At 38.7% G+C, this 18,233-nt stretch overlaps 1 protein-coding gene across 2 annotated transcripts in view; it reads right to left on the bottom strand.

Annotated features, from left to right (window-relative positions):
- Positions 1-18,172, bottom strand: part of LOC129360806 (disks large homolog 3-like) — a 104,762-nt gene extending 86,590 nt beyond the window's left edge. The window contains exons 1-4 of one of the 2 annotated variants that reach the window (XM_055031227.1): positions 18,076-18,172; positions 14,190-14,321; positions 5,478-5,563; positions 2,612-2,722 (exon numbers count right to left, since the gene is read on the bottom strand). In XM_055031227.1, the coding sequence (XP_054887202.1) occupies positions 2,612-2,722; positions 5,478-5,563; positions 14,190-14,321; positions 18,076-18,100 (354 nt within the window). In that variant the 5' untranslated portion in view covers positions 18,101-18,172. Of the gene's footprint in view, positions 1-2,611; positions 2,723-5,477; positions 5,564-14,189; positions 14,322-16,154; positions 16,365-18,075 lie in introns of those variants that run through there. The other variant, XM_055031226.1, reaches the window with a different exon arrangement.
- Between the last annotated feature and the right edge of the window lie 61 nt (positions 18,173-18,233).

The raw sequence follows: 18,233 nt of genomic DNA, 5'->3' as shown, positions 1-18,233 counted from the left end.
AATTCAAAAAGTTCAAATTCATATGAAATTATATACATTCCAGCTTAATCCTGATTAATGTTACTCAAACCAATTTCTTCCTTTATTGTATTTGCAAGTACCAATTATAACTGCATAAATTTATGAATGAACCACTCTATAAATTGATTTCTATTTGAAATAAATGTGCCCTCTAAAAATCTACTGGCAAATGTAAAAGAAGATGCATTAAATTAGGAAATAATTTTCTTCCTTGCAGCCCTTTCAACACTATCAGCTCAGAACCAGGCTGCACAGCCCTTATTACATAAACCCACCTGGACATCCTGTAGCACACACACACATGCACACCCATGCACACACACGCACACATTCATGTAGTCATAACGAGCATTACAAGCCCCAGCCACTGCACAAACCGTGCATTGAGCTTTTCAGTCATTTCTAGGCATTTCTCTGAGAAGCTGTGTGACTGCTCCTTTGTCACCTGACAGGATGTATGACCATAAAAGGACAGTCGGTAGTGAGGCAGTCTTAAAGGGGCAGGTTCTTAATAAAAACACACTAAGCCTCTGCCGGGCCATTCAGTTATTGCAAGAAAGAATGAAGAAGCAAGTTGTATATGTGCAAAAAATACCAGTCTACATGCTACTTTACATTTATTGCATCAAACTTTTGTAATGTGGGGTTATGCATCATTTCATGACGAAATACTGAAAAAGAAGATGGCAAAGACACTATTAATTAGAAAAAAGCAGCTGCTCAGCTATTCAAGCTAAATCCAGCACCACCAATTGATAGAATAATGAGAAAGGGAAATATACCCGCTGTGGGAAGCTAAAATTGATGGTTAATGAGGGAGATTTTATCAGAGCTGCACCACTGAGAATGGTGGATTTTGTGCAAGCATAAAGGGAACGAAGAAGAAAACAGAAGAGCTATGAAAAGGAACGCAAGTAAGAGGTTAGAAAGACCAGCTAAAAACTGACAGGAAGGTGAGGGTATTTGGAATTATATGATGAAGGTGCTGCAGGTCCATGACAGATGCCATGGAAGAGGAGAGATGAAGCTAAGGTGCCCTGTGTGTGGGCAGAAATGCAATGACTAGAGGGGGCTTTACTGAAGCATGGTGCTGAACAGAAGGGGAAGTAAAAATAGAGAGATGCAGAGAATACAACAAAGTGCCTATGCATCTGTGAGTGCAGCGGAATGCTAAATAAACTGTAATTGCCTATTCACCCAGCCACAGAACAGTGCAACGCACCTGAAATCAGTGTGCATGCTGTGTGTGCATCGACGCAAAATGTGCAAAACCGCACGCGCCGGAGAAAGAGAAGAAAGAAAGAGAGAGGAATAAAAAAAAGAAAAAACAGACACAAATTAAAAGAGGAATGAAAAAGACAGCATGAAAAACAGAGAAGCGAGGAGAGAGATAGAGCGGCAGAGCAGTCTGAAGGGATGCAGGCGGGGGAGGAATGTGGTTTCCATGGTAACTAGGGGGATAGGAGGGGAGGCTGAGCTCTGGGTGTCCGTTCCAGCTCCGCACTGCACCGGCCCTCGCCTCTCAGCCGCCTTGCTATCACTCTCCAGCCTCCCCCTCCACATCTTTCTCTCTATGCCCCCCACCACCTCCTCTCCTCTCCTCTCTTCCTCTCGCTCTCTGCCGTTCCCTGCGCCTCACCTCACCTCCCTCCCCCAAAGTGACAGTGGGAGGATCAAACATGCACACAACCTGTGCCGTCACTGGATTCTTATGCAGCCATTATCATCCATGCACACTGAACCCATGTGCTTACCGCCTGCACCCCTCCTGTATTTTGTTTTTTTTAACCCCCTTCAACTCCCCTGATCCTCATGCTTACACCCCCACCTCCACCACCCACTCATTGCACTAGATCTGGGCGCAGCTGAGGAGCAAAGCGCCTGCAGCCACTGTGCTGCCATGTGCCACTGGCCGTGTTGTAATGGGGAACGCATGTGAACACAAGGGCCTGTAAAAGCACTGAGGAAAATGGCAGGCTACTGAGATGCCTCACGAAAGACATGGACCGATCCGATTGCTCATATTGGCCAGCCTCTGAAGAAACTGCCAAACATCTGATTTATCTAGCAAAAAGTTGGTTCATACGAGGCCAAAAGCAGCAGCTGAAGAACCGAGATCCTTTCGTTAAGCAACTAACCGACACTTCAAAAAGTCCGACACTTGAAATCCTAATCCGAAACATTTATTGAATGACAAATTGACATTCTGAACAAAAGTACCCCTTCCTGGTGATATCGATTGGTTATTTTAAATTTTTTAAATACATGCAGTGTCTTGCAAAAATGTTTGTGCCTCTTAAAGGTTTTTATTGTAACACATCACCATAACCTTCAACATGCTGTAAAAGGATGAAATCTAATAACAAGAGCATATGTATGTATTTTGTCCCCTGATTTAATCATTTGTTGAACCACATTCAAACAGATGCATTTTAGGAAAGACACTTAGATTGTTTTTTGATGGCTTGCAGACTCAAATAGTTCAAGATGCTTTCTGCGATTCCTTACAGAATAATATTAAAAGAAGATGTAGGTATTTGTGTTTATTTAGCAAGTTTATTGCGAGTATTTCTGTCATTTCTCCTCTGACCTTTGGCATCTCGACGAGGGAGCGCGCCACAACACCGGAGACTCGCTCCACTTTGAGGGGACTGCTCCTGCTGGTCACTCGAACCCGAGACACACCTTCATCCTCCTGGTCCTGCAGCAAGCACAGATGTTTGGTCTTATATTTCATAAAATAGATCTTTTTGCAATTCTGCATAATAGGAATCCCTCCTGTTCCCTGCCATTGTAAACATGATGAAGTAGGCACTGAAAAGAAGAAGGTTTATAGGGCAACAATAAGATACTTTTTTTAGGATGAAAATACAATATTCTTGCCAATTTCAAAATGATCACTTTAGCGAAACAGCTTAGTGACTAGATAAAACCAGATATTTACACACACTATAAAAAGACAAATAACCTTTGTTTTGCAGTTAACTTTTCATTCTATTTCTCTTTACATTTTTAAAGTTTAATTCTGATTTAAAGTCTACCAGTAAGAAAAGAAAGTTACGTGTCTATTTCTGATGTGCATAAATATTTGGTTTCAGCTGAAATTATTTCACAATTCCATATAAAATGCTAAGTAACACATCAGAAAAAGAAGACGAAATGTGGGTTTAAAAGAAGAAACCGACATTTGCTTTTAACTTGCCTTCACTTTCACAATTTATCATTAAGAAAGTGTGATTTAAAAAAGATGAAATTGGTGAAAAATTATTCAAACCTTTTTTTTTTAAGACAGTTTGAAAAACAACTTCCAAAATGTTGCCACAAACTTTGATTGCAGTGTGAACATAAATTAAAACACTGATTAGTAAGTAAAAATAAGAAGACTACTTGCCTGCTATATAATACTGACATTACTTTGGAAACCGTCACCTGCTTGTGGGGCTCAGGTTGTGAACTGTTTGCTTGATCTCGTCTTGTAGGACAAATTCACATTAGACATCTCAGTACAGCAGAAGACTTAAAGCCAAACAAACTTCCAAAACAAATGCAATGCAGCATACGGGGCTGCATGGTGAGCTTGCATAGTTGGAGTCTTTCGTACCTGAAATGTATGCCCACCAATGCTGCAATTTAGAACACAGTGTCCAGTCAATGACACCAGAAGGCAGCCTTTAGAGCAAGTCATCAATAGTAGTAAGTTTCAAAAGTAATTACTATTAATAACAGCTCTGTATAAATCCCCCTATAGCACCCGAGTGAAACAACATCTACTCTCATTCTCAAGTCACAAAGACAAATGTTTATATAGAAACAGCCCACAGCCATAAGCATGCAGGCTGCAGTACTTTTCCAATAAACAAACAGGAAATAGATACTTCTGTAAATTTATGTTATGTTTGAAGCCTTTTCTCAACAATTTCTTCAAATTTAAAACAAACAGACCTTGTGCTATGTCAGAGATGCTGAGCGCATTTAGCTTTGACAGCTTTGTTTCCTCATGGCAGAGGTGACAGGCAGGTCAAGTGAAAGCAAAAAATGCTCCTCCCAGTTTCCTGCTAAGCTAACAGGTTTTCCATTCTTCATCCAAAGAAGGGGATTCCTCCTCCTCTCTCACCTGCTGCTCTGCACCAAATCATTGAATTTGCACTCATTTAGTTTCCCTCCCATCTTCCACTCATGTGACAACAGGGTTTGAATATAGATGAGCACTTCAGTGGATATACATGAAGTAGCTTGCTTTTTGCCTTTTTAAACTTCCCAACAGGACCACTTCATCTTTCCAACCGGTTCAGGATTGTGTCTGTGCCCTACAGCCAGCTGGTACCAAGGGAGGACAGACCAGGAGCCACACAGCACCGAATTAGAAAGTCAAGAGGGTGGATCACAGGGGTACTGAGAGGAGCTAAATGACGTTCAGAATGTGGTCATAATTTAGGGTTTAGATGTTCAAACTGGGAATGGACATACTCTGAACACGTGGAGCTTGAATTAACCACAAAGTAGCAGTTCATGCTTAACTAATCCAGTAATTCCCAAACAACTGCAAAACACTGAGGAACCGCTTAATAAGGTTTGAAAAAAAGAAAACAAAATAATCAAAAGAGGGAATTTGTTACAGAAAATAAGCACATTTTATAAACTGGTTTAAGAAGAGGCAAAGCCATTCAAAATTTCAAGCTTTAAAAACATCTGACTATCAGTAGTCAAAGATTCACGGAAAGCAGCTGCTAAAAATAAAGAATCAATCCTAAAAACTGAAAAGCCAGAGATTTGAAACTAAATTGGGTCAGTTAACCTACCAGAAGTTTCCAAAGTTATGACATTATCATTTCTTTGTTTAATGAGATGTTGAAGACATTATTAAATATATCTCTGACAGACTCTTTATCTTATTATTGTGGTGCTTAGCAAATAAAAATACTTTTAGTTATTCTAATTGACCTATGACAAGACATGTTTTGTCTGATTTAAGTTCAGACAGTAAAAAAAAGGTGCACGTGTCTTTTTATTCAACATTTGTAAACTTCTGGTCTCAACTGTACATTAGAAAGTTACTTCAGCTGGAAAAATATTATACTGGAGCATCTTTGGTGTGTAAACAACTGTGGGAGTCGTAAAAAATAGCTGTCCATCGCAAATGTGACAATAGTTTAAAAGTTCATAGAGAAGTGTTTGTACCAAACCATTCTCCCTCCATAAACCCCCCAAAATGTCGTAGATGTCAGGAAAAGATTCCTGTGGTTCAAATAGTTATGTGTGCCTTTCGTCACCCACATGAAGCCAAAGCTCCCATGACTCATGGCAAAATGTAGAAATCTTAGGAACGCAGGTAATGACATCGTGTTTCAGCTGCCAAGTAAAAGCAATTCACACACAACACAAGTGGCATCTCATTCAATGTAAACATAAAGCACATTTTCTCTGATCTACAATAAAATGTGAAGCAGTAAAATTACCTCCCACACATCCTGCCCGCTGTCTTCCTTTACAACAGTTTGTTCTGCATTCAACTGCAAGGTCACCTCGTAACACTCTTGAATATCTGCGGGGGGAAAAAAGAAAAACAATAATGATTTTTTTTTTCTCTCTTTACTTGGCAAACATAATCACTTCTCAGTTATATTTTGTTTCTGCTGATAAATTTCAGGAAGCTCGCAGTTTTCATTGGGTAAATTTGGAAGATTGGGATTAAACTGTTTACATGGAAGTTATGTCTTTACATTTCCAAACATACACCATATATTCATTTGCTGAACTATGTGACTCAGGCTCAGTGTATCAATCAGTGTCTGAGAGAATGACATAACAGCTCTACATAAAAAACAACATTGTAATAGATTATCAAAGATCATGACCCCTGCTGACACCAGAGTATGAGTAAAGATTGTCTCGATTACCATGCATTGATGTGCCCCAGAATTTATTCTGTATATTTTAACCACTAGAAGGTCAGTAAAAGCCAACACAATCAGTTATAAAAAAAGTTTTCTGTTTATTATTCCACACACATCACATTTTCTTTCTGATTCCAGACATCTATGATTTATTATTGCTTTTTCCATTACAGATGAGAGAGCTAGAGAATAACTTCATGGTTCTTTCTCATATGGTGCAGTGTTGCTTAGTGTAGGTATGCAGGTAAGCCTCAATAATAGCAAAAACACTCAAAAATGTTATGATTGTGCTTGTAGCCTGGGAATAATACATCTCAAAGTGAATGATCTATTGGTGTAACTCAAATTCTCCTTTTTAATTATATTTCTAGGAAAGTACCAAAAGCAGCTATGGCTCAACACAAGGTTAAGTTCATATTAATGTGATTAGTGAGTAAAAGCAATTAATTAATAGATGGATGGATGCATTTTCAATGATATTTCAGAGCAGAAAGTATAAAGGATTTATGGGCCAAAAGAAAAAATGACTCATATTCTCACCTTTTCTTTAATTGTTGAGCAAAACCAATTAAAAACAAACTTAAAATGCAATTGGCAATTGTGCAGTAGAGTCATGAGCCAAAGTAGATTGTGTATCAAGAGACTCCAAAACGGAGAACATAAATAATAAGCCTGGTTTGAGTGCCAAATAAACTGAAATTATGTCAAAACAAGTGTCACCAAACTCTGAATGATTCTGTTCTTGGATATTAGACCTTTAATATTCAAAAAGTCAAGTTAGGACTGTAACTCTACCAGCAACATGACGGTTGATGGTCATAGCAACAGCAGCTGAAAGGACTTTGTTCCAAGTTTTTAGGATTGAAATTTGCCAGTATAAATAGCAGTCTTAGGATTAAGGCTCAGTCTACGCCTTGGAAAACCAGAAGACAGAGTCGGAGCAAAATGAATCCAAGACTTTCAATGCTATGAAGCAAATTTGCTATCTCAGAACAAAGGTGAAAGATCTGGAAAACTGTGTTTGAAGAAAAACAAAACTGCTACTGATCAGTCTTCGACAGGGAGACAAAGCTGGAAACTGCGGAAGTTTATTTAAAACTGCTACAGCGTTGACAGATTTTGTCTCCTGGAGAGAGCACACCAGTCTCTAGACCCATCAAACCAAACAAGAAAAGGGAAGTTCTTAAGATCATCACTTTGTCTGGGGCTCAACAAGACAGTGGGCCATCACATATGAGAGAAAAAAGTTCTTTCATCTGAAACTACATAGAAAAGCTCTGATTTTAACTCAGCCAAAAAATGAATTTGTTGAGAAATTCTGTGGATTCCAGTAAAACTTTTATAAAGTAGATGAAGTGAGGATGTGGAAAAACACACCTGTTCTGTTTAGAATATATGACATGTACACAGGCATGTTGAAAACTGGGTTATGTAGGTTTAGATGTAGAGAATAAGATGATTTTTTGCTTATATTTGATTGTGCTTTCACATTCAAAGATGTGAAAGCACCTTTGATTATAGGTATGCCACTTTGAAGCTCTCCAGGTCTGAATAGTGTGTGTATGTCAAAATAAAGGGTGTGTGATTTAGTATTCAACTGTGCAGGGACAGGGTATATTGCTTTTGCCAGTGTTTTACATTTATGAATAAACTGATTGAAGGATAATGAAATTAGTTATTTGAGTGGCCTCTTCAGGCCTGATAATTGCATCCATTTCACTTTAATTTTCAACCAGAAAGAATGCAGAGCTGAGTGGAGCATTTGGATCTTGTACTGTGAGATTAGGGGAGGTTTTTATGGGGTTGAGTTGCAGTTGTACCGACTCAATAGCAATGGTGCTCATGTGCAACATTAATGGTATGTGGACTGTAGCAGCTTGGCTTATATGCTGATCAAATGCTATATATATATCCCACAGAGTCAAATGTGTAGGTAGGAAATGCAGGAAGGATGTTTTTGATCCTAATTCATCACGTCTTCCTACGCCTAAGTAATAAAAGGCAGATACACAAAACTGTAACAGGTGAACACAACACCTAATGAGCTACTAATGAAAATTTGCCAAAAATCTGCAGAATATCTCCTTTATAAAAAAAAAATTAAAAGAGGAAATGTTGATTAGGACATATTTTTAGTTAAAAATCAGCATTATGTTTATTCCATGCATTTTTAGAGTGTTTCTTAACTGTGCCACACTTTCTCCTTTCAGGTTCCTTCTGAGTGGCAAGCATTTGATGAGAATATACTGTGACATTTTTGCTGATGCCAAACACAGGACTAGCAACTGCAACATAAGAAAATGACAGGAGAGTTCATCAGCTTTCAAAAAAACAGGTTCACTAAAAGTTCAAGTCAGGTTTCAAAATTCTCTTGAAAAGAAGATCTTGTAATTTTCCAAAATCAAAGATGTCATTTTTGTTATAAAAACTATACAATTCTGGCTTCTGTGTGTGTGCTTGAGACAGAGACATGAGCCAGAATGTCCCAACAAGACAATGTGGGAACAAAAGTGTAAGAATGGAGCATTTGACTCATCTCTGTGTCTGAATGTGGAGGAGTGAAGCCATGTGTGGGAAGAGCAATTTGTTGACCAGCTGACTAAAGAGCAGCCTCACTTAGACAAACTCTCATGTACATGCAAACACACACATACCTAAGCTGAATAGTTCAGATATTGTTCCATGCTAATGTTTTGTTATGTTTGCTGGCATTTATTTAATCTGTGGCAACAAAATTTGAATATTTAAAGTGAGGAACTCAATGTGAAAAAACATCACAGCCTTTTTCTCAGCATCACCAAGAAGTTTTTGGGCTAGCTGGCTAAATCTAGTTGTAGAAGCATATATGTTTAACTGATCAGATAGTAAAGACAATGTTGTCATCTAAACAATATAAAGATGTGTATTAATTCTCACTGTGGTGGAAAGGTGGTAGGGATTGAGCCAATGGTCAAAACCTGACTTCAGCATCTTTGTTAAATATAAACTTTGGCAATACCCAAGAAACAAAAGGCTTAATTTAATATGCATTTTTCCAGGCTAAATAAAGACATACATCCAGTGTTAGGACTTCTGTCATGCCTTCTGCAAAGGCATGACAGAAGTAGTATGTCTCTGCATACTACTTTCTGTTGTTAATAATGCCTTTTATATCTATATTTACTTTTTCATTGCACACAGTTATCCACTACACACAATCCATCCATTTTCTCTACACCCATTCCCCACTGGGGTCGGGAAGAGTGCTGGTGCCTTTCTCCAGCGAATGTTTTGGACGAGAGGCAGGATACACCCTGGACAGGTCGCCAGTCTGTCGCAGCACTACAGACCATGACTTTCTCATCTTTTTCATCTGCTGTAAATAGTTTTTTTGGAATGACACTTTTTGACTGTCCTCTACTCCTCTACATTCCTCATTTTTCTAAAACACAACCAGTGCAATGTGCCGTTCTTGTCAGAAATAAAACTTAACCAAAAAACTGGTGAAAAAGCAGCCAAGAAGCCAACATTTTTAGGAGACTTCGGAAAGCCAAGAGAATATTTACTAAAGATTATCAGAGAGTTTGGCTGATTGGAAGCAAATCTGAAACACATTAGAGGTGGTTTAAAGGTTTCACACAGTTAAATACTTTCAAAGATGGTAATAATCATCTCCAGTCAACAAGGAAGTTCTGCAACAGATGGTGCAGCCTCCACAAAGCCCTGATCGGCATTAAATCGGTCTGGAACACCAAACGACTTGACACAGACTAAATATGTAAAAGTGGAGGCAATTTCTCCAGGATACTTGCCAAGCACCTTAAAATTTGAACAAATATGTCTCTGCATACTACTTGCTGTTGTTAATAATGCCTTTTATATCTATAGTTACTTTTTCAGTGCACTTTTTAGGATGTAATCAAGAAAAACATCATCTTAATAAAACATCCTCCTTCTTTTTAGTGTATCATCAATACATTTAGTCATATGACCTGTTTTTTTAATAACATAAGTGCTATTTCTACTTTAAGTGTAAAAAAAACCCTGCATCTGAGAAGTCTTGCAGGATTTGCTCTATGCCTGCATCTTGGGCACCTCGGTTTCCATTTAACACATCTAATTACTTTTTCTGTTCCTGTAAAAGGTAACAAGCTCTTCGGAAGGTGCTCGATCACCTCTCCTTCAGATGTCAGCGTTCTCATTTTCAGTCACATAAAGTACAGACAGCTTTTCTGTTTGCACATCTTGTGGCCTTCTAAAACAGTCTCAGCAATGCTCCACGTCTGGAAACCACATAAATTCCTGGCCAGGAGACAAAACACACAATTCAAGGCAGAAGCCACTCTGACTGAACTTATTCTAGATTTATATTTAGATGGGAAAAAGTTTGCATTATATTGGTTGGAGTCTGTTTGACACAATTGCACCTTTGACAAATGTCTCAGTGTAGGATCGGGGAGCCACAGACCTCTTCTTTTTGTCATATGTACCTTTTGACTTGGATTGATTCAGCTCTCCACTTCCTGCCAGGGTGAATCACACACACAGACAAAAATGTGCCCCTGGATCTTTACATGATGACGAGCAACCCACACGACACTGATGGAAAACTAGGTCACAATTTCAAAGCAGGGCAAACAATTCACCCCCTTCTCACAGCCTCAATAAAACATTCCTGAGGCATTTAGGGTCCTCTGTAATGTAACGTGTGTCAGTCTCAACTCCCGGTCTCCCCCCCAACCCTGGTGCTCTGCACCATTTGCTTGTGTGCTGGAACAAAAGGACGGATGCACAGTTAAGGCAAGCTTTGTTTGTGACAGTGCAACCATGCAGACATCCAATCAAGTGGCCAATACCCGACCCTCCCACGTTGGATGCAACACCTCGATACACCCACAACAGAGCTTAGAGATATACCTTACCATCATGTTGACACATCAATCCGAAACTAGAGTTAATTATTTTCTTCCTCAGCTTAGACGGCTTTGCTTTTAAGCCACCGGCACAGTGACAAGCACAAAAATGCTGTAACTGAAACCAGCTCGCATGGCCCTGAGCATGTGAAGGTAAACACACTAGGACCGGATAAAAGAATGACTAATGTTTATATTGCGCCGTGTTCTGATTATAGAGCTGTGAAACGACTGCACCTGCAAGCCGCCCTTTCTCCATGAGAACCACATGTTGAACGAGGGTTAAAGCCTCTCCAGCCCTGCACCTGAAACAAAACGACCACAGGCCTCTCTTCACTCTTCTGTTCCCTCCCTTGTACGCTGCTTGGTTGAGCTGGAGAGCTGTGGAGGAGGTTTGGCATGGTAGCCAAGAGCAATTTATTTTCCTGTCTGCCTCAGGCTCGGCCTTGATTGAAGATTCTTTGTGAGGAATGTTTGGAATCCTGATTTGGAAAAGCTAATCCTCTCTGAGTCTACCTCGTTTCTATAAATACGCTGCTGTGTGTCAATGAGCTCGACCAAAATTACAAACATTTTCAGGCTTATGAAATTCACATTAACATTTCATTGAGCTAACTGAGGTCTGTGGAAAGTATTATTACAAGTTTGGACAGGGCTGCACAGTGGGCCAGATGTTGACCGGCACCTTAAAGTGGCTCTCCAAACTCACCCCGGATAAAATACTAGATTTAGTGACAAAACCAATTGTAAGATCCTTAACCCATATACAATTATTAGAAGATCATGGTACCTTGTCTATCTTGGCTATTTCAACTAATTTTTCTTTGACGTCACACAAGAAAGTAGTGTCTTTGAGGCGCTGCCTTGAAATACATCTCCAGATATGCCTTTAGAGGGGACCTATTATGCAAAGTTCACATTTTCAATCTTTCTGTATTTTCATTTGGGTCTGAATTACTTCTAAACACAGCCCAAGTGCTTATAACCCCCCCAGTCCTTTCTTGACAAGTTAATATTTCTTAGTGTCTGAAAAATTAGTTGTTTGAAAAACCTCTCAATTGTTATGTCACACTTGATGCACACTTCGCCGTTACCTAGCAACCCAAACAGCTGGTTTTACCGCTGTTTGCCCTGTATAATGGCTGCTGGAAAAGACAAATGTTTGTTGTCAGCTTATCATCCAAAAACCAATCGCTGCATTTGTGTTGGTTTTGCAGGAGGTTCAACTTCTGATTCTTCAAAGATGTTTTGTTGTATAACTGAGCATCTCTTTGCAACCATTTTCACAAGCAAGTATAAACTCTGAGTGGGGAGGGAGGCTAGTAGCAGCTTATTTGGATTTAAAGTGACAAGAGGCTCTAAAACAGTTCATTCTGAAAGGAGCTCAGAATAAGCAGAACTGAGCAGACTAAAATATCATTATCTAAGAATGCTTTTGTGTAGAAACGGTAATGAACATGTCGTATCCTATTGTAATATGTTCAAGAAAGTTTAATAGGTTACCTTTAATTAACTCAAATATTATGAATTAACCTGATAGACAAACAAATCCACAACATTTGTATGTTTCTACTACAAATGTTGTACTTGTATACAGGCTTATTTAAAGGCAAGGTAATCTAAATAATATTAGCAATGCTAAGTGACTTAAAACAAGAACAATCAATATGATTTTACATCAAATACCAAGAACAAAAGGTGATGTTTATTCACTGTGTCTAAGTGTCTGGTTGCAGTTACATATGATAAACCATCTTAAAGAAGAGTCACGTTTCCCATTTGAAGATTTGAACTAGTACCAGAAATTAGTGGCAAAGTGCAAGCATAGTGGTAATACAATTCAGCCTTAATCTAAAAAATAAATAAATAAAATTAACCTATTTTTTCTTTGTTTTTTGTGTTTGTCTTTTAGTATTATGTTTTCAATCAGGATCAAAGGGATATGAATGTTTTTAACAACTCAGTTTTCAAAGTATGCTGTATTCCAGGGCCAAATGTATCAGATTACAGTTGCTGTAAAATGGAAGATGTCAAAGTTGTTGAAGAGATTTAAAGTCTAAGGAAATAATTATTTTTCTTATAATACACTGAGGCAACCAGCAATCAGAGCATCACATATAACATCTCTGATTTACCAGCATCCCCACCAGGTACAAACAACACTTGATTATTCTGGTTTCTATTACTCATCTCCTACTGTGGCTCTTTGCCTTCTTCTGTGATGAGGAAGATCACCTCCCACAGGCAAAATACCCAAAGCTCTCAAGATAATTCTCAAATATACACAGCAATGAGAACAATCCATGCAATTTATTAAAGGCGATACACCAGCTCCTTGGTCTGCGTTAGTGTTATACTGGAGCTGCACAATCAAGCATTGAGACAAATACAGACATATGCTCTTAAAATCACAGGAAACAGCAACTTAGCCTCCACTACAACTTCCTGTCGTCAAACAAGAAGGGAAAAAGTCTAATAATTCAAGACCTTATGCCTGGAGTTTGCATCAATCTCACACAGGAAACAATATTTTAAATTCCCCTCCATATGCCATCACCAGAAACAACAGTGTGCTATATTTCTTTTAACTGCTGCCTGAGTCATGGCACCCTCCCCCTCAGATCCCCAGCAAAGAAGCAGCAGTGGGTCAGCAGAAGCAATAGCAGAGCCGAGGGCGAGGATCATTATAACATGGCTGTGGTAATTAGAGGGACCACTGAACCATTGGTTAAAAGGATGCAACGTGTTTTATCTGCTCTACAAAAAAAAGAAAGAAAGAAAAAGGAAAGCTAGATTCACTCTGAACCCTCAAGCTCTTTTTCTTTCCAAAAAAACTAGTCATGAAGGTGTAGGTGGTTACAGCAGATCTTTATATGAGAACACTTTAGGATTAGCATTACCAACAATGACAACAGCAATTATGAAAACTTAATGGAAGACTCAAGTGAGTTCAGTTTCACAAAGCATACCGTACAAAAGAGAATATATGGTCAATTCGGTGTGAGAAATGTACCAGAATGTCCTGGATTAATACCAATTAGTGTATATATAAACTGCTTTTGGCTTTCGTAGGGTTTTGTTAAAATCCAAGGATGCTACAAAGTTGGGGGTTGGCACAGAGCAAACCTTTGTGGGGGACACTGAAAGGCCTCTTTCATAAAGCTTAATTGGGAAATGTGTGGACTCAGTTAACGTCCCATAAAAATGAATAAAATGTGACCCTGTTTGCTTCTTTTCGGTTTGCCGACAGCTGCACAAATTAAATAAGTTGTCCACATTTAAAAAGTCCATATTGAGAAACAGCTGTAAGTTCAGCTAAAGAGTAAAGTTTGGAAAGACTTGAATAGTGTCAAAGTACACTGCTTTGTGTTGTTTTCCTTACCGAGAAGAGCTTGGAAAAGCTGGCTGCCCAAGATGGCAGACACTTTGCCCACACTGGTCTTCAAGGCCTGCTCCTCTGGGCTGGTCAGGTTGGCCTGGTATTGTCTGAGGAGCTCCACCGCCCTCTCTGTGTCTGCATCACAAAACATGCATTTCTTAAGAGCACTTTTAAATTGAAGTGTTCATAATTTCTCACAATACAAACACTGTATTTTACTGAGGTTTTATGACAAACGAACAGGAAGGAGGGTATATTTGAAAAAGGAAAAACAATTATGCGTGTGTGGTTCATCACTCTGACTCCATACATTGTAGTACAATTTTTTTTTCTTTTGCAATTATTGGTTTGTCTCTACCAGCATTGCATATCTTTGCTGAATATCTCTGCCACATTGGTTTAAAAATATACATATATTGTACACACAGGATCAGTTTCTGAAGTTTTTATACCGATAAATCAACACAATCTGCCCCTGAGTGTTAAACATGCCAAACCCTAAACTAAAACCTATGCCATCCAATCAAATTGCTTAAAACCTACAACTTCCCCGTAAGAATTAAACATGGAGACAAGAGGTTCATTTAAGTGGAAAGATATACGAGTGGAACTATCTTTAAATTGTGTACTAATGATATAAAGTTAATAAAACACAAGGCAAAGTTGATTGGCAAACATATCAAAGTGAGTATTTGGATACAGTACATTATTTGTTGCAGACTAATGCATTGGTCTTTACTTTCCTATGAAAGCACAAATACGAGTTTTCTCAAATCTTGGTTTTGGTCAGAGGTCTTATAAATAATATTTCTAGTTATATTACACTGAGTTTCCGTGTGGATGAATGGCAAAACACACATCAAAATGTATTTGTTTCCCCAAATATCCAGCGAAGTGTGAACTTGGTGTCAGGCTGGGCAGAGTCCTCCTGCTTTAATATGCTTATTTACAGTGTTAGCTTTTCTCCATAGACAATGTGTTTCAATTAAGTTCAGTTTTGAATTCATCTTATCAAAGCACCTTCTTGCTGGTAGCAAACATAACTTCTTTGTGCTTTCTTCCATAGGTGTTAAGATTTGTAGTGTTCTACCAATAGTTGTCTTCTTGACAGATTCTCCTACCTAATCTTTATATCTGTGCAGCTCCTCCAAAGATACCAGGAGCCTCTTAGAATATCTCTTAGATGACTCTCTGATTATCTTGCCAGGCCTCAGGGCTTATACAGACAGGCATGTTTCTTTAGCTGAGCAGTTGAGCTGAAGTCTTTTCCATTTCCTAATGATGTATTAAGATGCTCAAAATTTGGGAAGCTGTTTTAAATTTTAAAAATCCAGTATTGCGATCACAATATATAATTTAATATTTAAAAATGATATCAGCACAGACAAAAATAAATAATTATGTGCAAATTTTAGCATTTAAAAGACTACAGTTATAAAAAAAAAGTCATACATTTGTATTTATTTTCAAATACACTCCAGCTGTATTCTCCAGTCATATTGTTTTTTGTTTATTGTACTACAATGCGGTAAACTTGCATTTAAGCTGAGGGAAAGAAACCCCGAAAGGGAAACATTTATATTTTTGTCACTGACAGAAATAAGTTGCATATATTTCAGGCAGGCAGCTCTGTGTTGTTGCTGAACTCGGTGGGTGGTGAGGGCAGAGAGATGATGCACATCACGAAGGTAAATCTGCTTGCAATACCTGAGCCTGAACACTGATCGAGACACACACACAAAAAAAACCTCCGTTAGAAATCATTCCCAGTCCGGAAGTGGAAGTCCCCGAGATTTTTTTTTTCTCTCCCTCTTTTTAACCTCTAGGGGCCATAAATAGTAATTCGGGTTGCTCCAGAGATTTCAGCTGAGATTAGAGAGACAAAGACAAAAACGATCGCAATGCGAACCTGAAAAAGTAACACAAACTTACAGGAAACACCAAGTACAGAGATGGAGAAGTACTTACCATATTTATGCACCATGGAGGGCGCGACTTGAAACGTCATTTATACGAAAGATGTTTTGGTTTTAAGATAGAATTGCAAAAATAAACACTGCGCTTTTTTAAATAAAAGTTACATCTCCAGTTCAAAATCCACTCCCAGTTTGCCAAACTGACTTTACCAGTATGATCCACTGACTGAAGCAGGGATGTGCCTGGGTGAGTCTGTTTACTTCATGTTAACTTTCCCAGAAGTTTTGGGCAAATCGGCCCCTAGTCCATGTCACGTCACTCCTCCCATTGGACACATGCCTCGCCACGATGCCGAAGTTCGCCTCTGATTTGTGTTTTTAATTTGAAAGCACAGCTGCCTATGAATCTGAATCATTCATAGTTCTCTAACCTGGACAATATAAATTTACACAAGTAAATGTCCTTTACAATAATGTCAGTGCTTTTGTTGTCACAACAGAATATATCTATATGTAATAGACGAAATTGCAGCTTTCAAATTATTATCATAAAGTAACCTTGAGCAATCAATTATTGATTTTTTTTGAAAGCAGAGTTTACTACCCAAAGCTTGGCCTGAAAATCTGCAGATTCACAGACCACACTGGTGAAACGCAGTTCAAAAGATCTCGAATGCCTTGCTTTAGAAACATTTAAAAACAGAATGAGAAACAAAGTAATTGGCATTTGTCAGCATTGCATCAACAAGTCCAGGAAATCATTGATGGGTTTCAGATGCAACCAATAGAGGCAAAGACACATTAGCCACAACACATCTTAATGACCAAGACTTAAAATATTCAGTGTACTGACAAGACATAAGTTTAACCTTTTAGAAAGTCTGCGTCCTGTTACATCCTCAATAAAACAAGCACAGCATTAAAACACAGTCAAACATGGTGGTGATGCGATGATGGTGTGGGAGTGCTTTGCCATTTCCAGCTGCTATAATTGATAAAACTACAGGTTCTGTTTCTAGCAGAACAGAATTAGTTCAGGCACTCAAGCCAACTTGGAGCAGCAGAACAAATATCTCAAGAACACCATCAAGTCCAACTCTGAATTACCAAACTAGGTGTTAGAGTGGAATAGTTAAAAGTTGTATGTAAAACTGATTTAATTAAAACAAATACAGCAAGGTAAATAATATTTCATATACCTAAAGGCAGATGTTTCCACCATCACTGGGTGTAAGGTCTACTTTTTTCACCCTGTCAGAGCAAATCAAATTTATTCTACACCTAGTAGTACATGTACACACTGAAAACAGATTCAAAGCATAATTTTATTGTATTTTATTGATCGAATGTTTCATGAGTGTAGAGGTGGTGAGGGTGTCAAATATGCATGGATGGCCATTTCAAAATAGAGTAATGCTTTTACAAAAGGATGTCTTAATAAAATATAGTCCAGGTCTTACAAGTCAACTAGTTAGTTTTTAAAACAGGGTTGAGCGTTCTCATATTCCTCTAAATTTGTGAAATAGTCCTTTACTCTGAATCCGAATCAGAAGCTAACTTCAGCGTCGCTGCCTCGCCATCGTGGAAAAGATCCGCTGACTCAGCCGTACGTAAGAGTTTAAAAAACATAGTCAACTCTCTAATTTACATTCTATACCATGTTTTATCCACTATCATCCGCGGTAATTAGCCTTAGGAGGGCTGAGCGGTTTTTATTTTGACCAACATGAAGTCGACTCGTTAACATCTTCTTGAAGTGCGCGCCATCTTGTGGCAGCATAACGTGGTGCTGAAATAAATCACAGTTTAAAGGAGAACTCCACCGACTTTACGAACCTGGCTGGTTAGCTCCAGGAATGAAAACGTTAACTGGTAAAATGGCTCAAGTGATTCAACCGTAGGTGGAATCGTAGACTACTACAGGTTTAAAGTGTCAGATAAAATATGTCAGTAGTTTAAATAAGTTTGCTTACCAGTGCTGTTTAGCCGGTTCCTCATCCCTCTTGGAGGCTAGCGGATGGAGACTACAGTAGCCGCTACCATGGCAGCTACTAGCATAACACACCCAAATCTCCACACAACGGTTGGTAGCAGCGCTGCATTCTGGGTAATGTAGGCACGAGGACTAACA

The sequence above is a fragment of the Poeciliopsis prolifica genome, unplaced genomic scaffold (genome assembly GCF_027474105.1).
Source record: "Poeciliopsis prolifica strain line A6 unplaced genomic scaffold, Auburn_PproV2 SCAFFOLD006, whole genome shotgun sequence".
NCBI lineage: Eukaryota > Metazoa > Chordata > Actinopteri > Cyprinodontiformes > Poeciliidae > Poeciliopsis > Poeciliopsis prolifica.
This window is presented reverse-complemented; position numbering and strand designations above follow the sequence as displayed.